The following is a 6,865-nucleotide window of genomic DNA, read 5'->3' on the forward strand; positions in this document are numbered from 1 at the left end:
TTTCAAATGTCTGCAATGAGAACTTCCCTGGTTATTCTCTCTAAAATTTCAAATCACACACACAATCTCCCTTGCTTTTTTTTTTTTACTTACTTCACTAACAACCTATATATGGGTTTATTATTTTTGTCTCCCCCAGAAGAATGCAAGTTGCACAGGATTAGGAATTTCTATCTACTTTGTTCCCTGATGTATCTCCAATGCCTCAAACAGTGCCTGGCATTTAGGAGACAGTCAATAGTTTTTGTTGAATGAATGGATGAACCCTAAAAATAGTTCAGATAGCTGGAGCCCAAAGGGTCACAAAGAAAAGAGAGGGTTGCACTACAGTATACATGAACTTTATGGTTAAAATGCTAAATTCTTTTTTATGTCATTTTATGTTTTACTACAATCAAAAATTAAAGAGAATGACCCTCACAGTGAACAGAAAAAGGTTCATGAAGGGCCTTATAAACTATGTTACATAAATGGGATTTTATCTGGATAGTTCATTTTAAGCAGGGGATTGTCTGGATTGTATTTTCAGTCCAAATAATCAACTCCAGCTACAGTATTTGCAAAGAGTACGCCAGATTCGTAGGAGCACCATGTAACACAATAAGAGTAAAGTATATGCTGACATATCCAGGAAACATGATATTGAGACCAAAAAACTTCTCAAAAAATTGAAAAGGGTTGAACTCACAAAACATTCTCCAACTAAAGTGTGATGAAATTAGAAATCAATAACTGAAGGGAAGTTGTGAATCTGATACATTTACAAATATTGTGGAAATTAAACAACCAATGGGTCCAAGGAGAAATCATAGGGAAAATATTCTTAGATTGGTGAAAATTAAAAACACACCAAAGCTTAAGGATACAACATAAATAGTGCACAGAGGGAAATGTAGCTATAAATTTCTAAACTAAAAATGAAGAAATGCCACTAAGTCAATATCTTAACCATCCACCTAAAGAAGCTAAAAGAATAAAACAAACCGAAGGAAAGCAAAAGAAAGAGGATGGCAAATGTAAGAATGAAAATAAATTAAGTAGAAAAGCAGCAAGGAGAATCACTAAACAAAAAGTAGGTTCTTTCTAAAAGAGCAACAAAATGGACAACACTTTATCTAGATTGATGAAGGGGGAGAAAAGAGAGAAGCCTCAAATTACTAAAATAAAAAATGAAAGCAGGGATATTTCTACCGTCTTGATAGGAACAAAAAGGATTATAGTAGAATACTATAATCAAGTGTAAGCCAACAAATTTGATAACTTCAATGAATTAGGAAACTTTCTAGAAAGATAAATAACCAAATTAAACAAGAATGAATAGACAATCTAACTAGGCACTTTAAAAATAAAGATATTGAGGGCCCTCCCTAGTGGCACAGCGGGTTAAAGCACAGCTCTAAGAAGCTAAAGCCACTTCCGCATGAGTTCGATTCCCGCCTGCCCCGGAGGTGACCACATGGCGTGGCAGACCTCTCCTGACCTCCCACTGCTCCCCTCAGCAGTGTACGTCGTCAATCTGCCTGTTCTGCTCCCCACTCTGTCCCTGGTGAAACCTCTCACCGCCCCTGAGCCTCTGGCCTGTACTCCAGTTCTGTATGTACAAATAAATAAATCTTTAAAAATAAAATAAAATAAAATAAAGATATTGAGTTAGCAATCAAAATAAATTCCTACAAAGGAAAACCTAAGACCAAATGATTCCGTAGTGAATTGTATCAAACGTTTAAATAAAAATGTGTGCCAATCCTTTACAAACTATTAAAAACAGAAACACTTCTCCCTACTCATTCTATAAAGCCAGTATTATCCTGTTAAATTTCTCACAAAATACTAACCAACCACATATAAAAAGGGTTAAACATCATAACCAAATGGGACTTATATCAGTAAAACAAAACTGGTTCAATGTAAATCAGTGTCATGTAACTTTTTTTATTTTATAAGTTTATTTTTAGTAATATAACTTTTAATAGAATAAAAGGAAAACCACATGATTATGTGAGAAATAACTTAGAAAAAGCATATGACAAAACTGAACACTCATGATAAAACCATCACACTAGGAACAAAAAGGAATTGCCTCAATCTGATCAAAGACATCTATGAAAAATCCACAATTATTCAATGGTAAAAGACTGTCTTTTAAGCATTCCCCTAAACATGTTCTCCAAGATCAGCATGTAAGATCTATTCTTGTCATTCTATTCAACATTTTACTGGAGTCACACTGGAAAGAAAAAAAGCAAAACTATCTCTACTGCAGATGTCATGATGACACATACAGAAATCCCTAAAGAAGGGCCCTCCCTGGTGGCACAACTGGTTAAAAGCACTAAGAAGTTATCATAGCCACTGCACTACTAGTTCCATCCCTAGCTAGGGAACTGACCCACATGGTGTGCCAGACCTCTCCTGATGCCACACTGCTTCCCTCAACAGTGTATTTCAGTACAGCTGCCTGTTCTGCTCCCCAGTCTATCTTTGGTGAATCCTCTCATTCCCCGCCCCCCACCTCTGGCCTGTACCCCAGCTCCATATGCATAAATAAATAAATCTTTTTGAAAAAATCCCTAAAGAACACACACATAACAGCTATTAGAGCCAATAAATGATTCAACAAGGTTGCAGAATATGAGATCAATACACAAAACTAGTGTTTTCTATTTACTAATAATGGACATCTAATAATAAAATTAAAGGAAAAATTCATTTATAATAGCATAAAAAAAACACTTAGGAATAAATTTAACCAATGAAGTATAAAACCTATATACTGAAAACTATAAAACCCTGTTGAAAGAAATTAAAGAAGACCTTAAAAAAATGGAAAAAAAAATTATGTGCTCTTGTATTAGAAGACTTAATATTGTTAAGATGGCATCACTCCCCAGATTGGTCTTAAGGTTTAATGAATTGCTGTGAAAAGTTCAACTGCCTTTTTTTTTTTGCCAAAAAGGACAAGTTTTTACAAATTCATATGGAAATACAAGGGAACCAGAATAGCCAAAAATAAAGTTGAAAAAGAACAAACCTGAATCATTCACTTTTCATAATTTCAGAATGGGTGATATTTTGGAATTAGACAGTGGTGATGGTTGCAAAACATTGTCAATGTATTAAATGCTGCTTCAAATTCATTCATTTTATGTTATGTGAAATTTACCTCAATAACGAGACTAAAAGACCCCAGTAAACAAGACTGTATACTACTGGCATAACCATAGACACAGAAATGTAATAAAATAAAAATAAACCACTTCTTTTATAGTCAACTGATCTTTGACAAGAGTGCCAAGACTGTTCATAGGGAAACAATAAAAAGCCCTTTCAACAAATGGTGTTAAAACAACTATATCCACAACAGAATTGGATTCCTACCACATCATATACAAAAATTAATTCAAACTGGGTCACAGATATAAAAATGTAGAAACCAAAACTAAAAAACTCTTAGAAGAAAGCATAGATGTAAATTTTTGTGGCCTTGGATCAGGCATGGTTTCGTGAATATAACACAATAAGAGAAAAATAAAACAGGTAAATTAGATTTAATCAAAATTTAAAACTGTTTCACTTCCAAGGAAAAAGTGAAGTGAAAACCCAGATAATGGAGAAAATATTTGCAAACCACGTCTCTAATGAAAGCCTAATATCTAAAAAAAATTATTATTAAAATTTAACAAAAGAAAACCCAATTTCAAAATGGATTTGAATAAACATTACTCCAAAGATGATATAGTCATTGAGTATATCTCTTTGTACAATTAAGTTAATACATTAAAATTTTGCTCATTATCACTAATCATTAGGAAAATGCAAATCGAAACCACAGAATATCACTTTATATCCATTAGGATGACTAAAATAAAAAAAGATGCACAATAACAATTACTGAGGCTGTGGAGAAACTGGAACCCTCAGGGAAGGCTGGTGGGAACGTTAAATGAAGCAGCTGCTGTGTAAAGCAGTTGTCAGTTCCTCAAAATGTTAAATATAGAATTTCTGTATCACCCAGTAATCGCATTCTAAGTATACACTCCTAGGTATACAACTAAGAGAAATAAAAAGTTTTGACAAGCTAATTCAGAGACCCTCAAGTCTATCTTGAAGGTTCTTTAAATTGCAACTCCGAACAAACACATGAGCCCCGCATCGTCCGATAGGGAACATAACTCTTGCAGACCGGCTTTCTGGGTTTCTGCTTAACGACCTTGCCGGCCTCGCTTCCATAAAGCCTCGCGGTCGCAAAGACCCCTCCCACATCTCTTTCCCTTCTGCCGTCAACCACGCCCTAGCACGACTAACGTGACGGCGCACTTTACGACACTGCTTTGTGGCAGCTGCGGCGGAGGAAGATGGCGGCCACCTTAGTAGCTGCTCGAGGAGCGGGGCCGGCACCAGCCTGGGGGCCGGAGGCCCTTTCCCCGGACTGGGAAAACCAGGAAGTCTCCACAGGGGTGAGGAGGAACTCAAGGTTCAGGAAATGTGCGGAAGGCTTGAGGCGTTGGAAGGATATGGGCTGAGTGGGTTTGGAGAACTGGCGGGGTGGGGAGTAGGTGGTCGGTGCTGTGCTCTAGGCAGGAGAGGTATCCTGAGGATGCTGCAGTGGTGCGATACTTTAGTATGGGGAGGCGGAAGGTAGGCTGAAGCGACCACGTCGGGATTGGTGACGGAGGGGGCCTTAATGGGCAGAATGGACTGTTGGGGATTTGCAGATTGGATTCTGGTATTCTGCAGGGCGTGGAGTCCCTCCTGAGACTTGGTAATGGTTCGGTGGTGCAAAACTTTGGCACTTTAGGGACTAGATAGAGCGATCATTGAGGTTTGTGTATGCAGGAGAACGTGGGACGCACCAGACTCCCCCACCTCTCTTTTGTTTCTTAGACCACTATAATGGCCGTGCAATTTGACGGGGGCGTGGTTCTAGGGGCCGACTCGAGAACTACCACTGGGTGAGCCACAACAGACACGTGAAAGGTTTTCCCATCTTTCTCTTCCTTCACCTGCCAGCCCATCCTTACTTTGCAGATGGCTTTGAGAAGGGAGACTGCGCCCCTCCCTAGACATAAGGATTTGCTCCAGTTTCTAACTCTTCCCAGCCCCGCTAACCCTTTGTTTTTGAGAAAGTCTTTTCTCCAGTCTCCTTTAGTGTGGATATAAACTGATAGAAAATGCTGTCATTCTTTTTTTTTGAATCATGAGGGAGTGGAGTTATGGGGAGGGAAGGGGGGGCAGCTGGGGGTGTTTTCCTAACGAATCTGTCATTCTGCAGGTCCTACATTGCCAATCGAGTGACTGACAAACTGACCCCTATTCACGACCGTATTTTCTGCTGCCGCTCGGGCTCAGCAGCTGATACCCAGGCCGTAGCTGATGCTGTCACCTATCAGCTTGGTTTCCACAGGTGCTTGTGGGCAGGGGAGGAGCACATATCTGAAAGAAATTGGGACCAGAGTAGCTTAATCACCTGACTACTTCATTCTAACAGTGCCTACCCTTTCAATCCCCTCACGCTTTAGCATTGAGCTGAATGAACCTCCTCTGGTACACACAGCAGCCAGCCTCTTTAAGGAGATGTGTTACCGATACCGGGAAGACCTGATGGCAGGAATCATCATTGCTGGCTGGGACCCTCAAGAAGGAGGGCAGGTATGCTGCCCCCAGTACTTTATCTCCCATCCCCAAGTTGTGTCTTTGATCTTTCCCCCACCTCAGCCATTTTCTCTTTCTCTTATCTACTCTTTTACCTTACTCTTACTATTTACCAGACTCATTTCCACGATGGATGATTGAAATGTACATGTGTTGTGTGGAGGGTACAACTGATGACTCTGCTCTTCCATCTGGCAGGTGTACTCAGTACCCATGGGAGGCATGATGGTAAGGCAGTCTTTTGCCATTGGGGGCTCTGGGAGCTCCTATATCTATGGCTATGTTGACGCAACTTACCGGGAAGGCATGACCAAGGAAGAATGCCTGCAATTCACTGCCAATGGTGAGAACTGAGGCTTCTAGGCCTGTGCACTTCAACTCCCACACCCAACATTTTTTTTTTTTTAAGATTGATTTATTTATGCATACTAGGGTGGAGGTGGGAGGTGAGAGCATTCATCAGAGACCGAGTGGGAGCAGAACGGGTAGATCTACTAAAATACACTGCTGAGGGGAGCAGCAGGCAAGACAGGAAAGGTCTGTTGTGCCATGTGGGTCAGTTCCCTGGCTGGCCAGGATATGGAACTTGTACTGTAATGGCTGGCAGTAGCTTGATAGTCCTGTATCTTTAATCCTTGCACCACCAGGGAGGCCAAAAGCCAACATATCTTACACTGATCCCAGCATCTGACTGACCTCAACTTCATTATTTTATCCACAGCTCTTGCTTTGGCCATGGAGCGGGATGGCTCTAGTGGAGGTGTGATCCGCCTAGCAGCCATTGCAGAATCAGGGGTAGAGCGACAAGTACTTTTGGGAGACCAGATCCCCAAATTCACGATTGCCACTTTACCACCTCCATGAATACTGGAATTCTAGGATATGATAGAGACACCTCACACTGACACAAAATTCAAATAAACATTTTGTTAAAGAGAAGCTGTGTATTTTGGAGTTTTTTCTTTGCAAAGATAGCTTTCAAATCTTTCTCCAGACTATATTCCCCCTTTCTTTTACCATACATCCAGGTCCTTGTGACACCAGAGTATGGTTGATATGAGAGTGGCCAACAACAACAATGCACCCCCTTCCCTGAGCAAGCCCCAGGAATCCTGACTGAGACTGGGGCTACCTCCCTTCAGTCTGCTTCCTACCTGTCATGAGTGGCTACTGGCCCTAAGGCTTGAAGGACTATTCTTGACACCCTCTACCT

At 40.4% G+C, this 6,865-nt stretch overlaps 1 protein-coding gene across 2 annotated transcripts; it reads left to right on the top strand.

Moving 5' to 3' along the window:
• The first annotated feature begins 4,311 nt into the window (after window positions 1–4,311).
• Window positions 4,312–6,599, top strand: PSMB6 (proteasome (prosome, macropain) subunit, beta type, 6). 2 transcript variants are annotated; one of them, XM_004684712.1, is made up of 6 exons: window positions 4,312–4,457; window positions 4,885–4,952; window positions 5,273–5,404; window positions 5,520–5,649; window positions 5,851–5,995; window positions 6,374–6,599. In XM_004684712.1, exons 1-6 carry the CDS (start codon window positions 4,356–4,358, stop codon window positions 6,514–6,516), a joined length of 720 nt encoding a protein of 239 aa, XP_004684769.1. In that variant the 5' UTR covers window positions 4,312–4,355; the 3' UTR covers window positions 6,517–6,599. The 2 variants fall into 2 exon arrangements, with proteins under 2 accessions (XP_004684769.1, XP_012581444.1); XM_012725990.1 differs by having other exon boundaries at window positions 4,323–4,457; window positions 6,354–6,520.
• Window positions 6,600–6,865: the final 266 nt, after the last annotated feature.

This window comes from Condylura cristata, unplaced genomic scaffold (genome assembly GCF_000260355.1).
Source record: "Condylura cristata isolate star-nosed mole 26May11 unplaced genomic scaffold, ConCri1.0 scaffold00017, whole genome shotgun sequence".
In the NCBI taxonomy this organism is placed as follows: domain Eukaryota; kingdom Metazoa; phylum Chordata; class Mammalia; order Eulipotyphla; family Talpidae; genus Condylura; species Condylura cristata.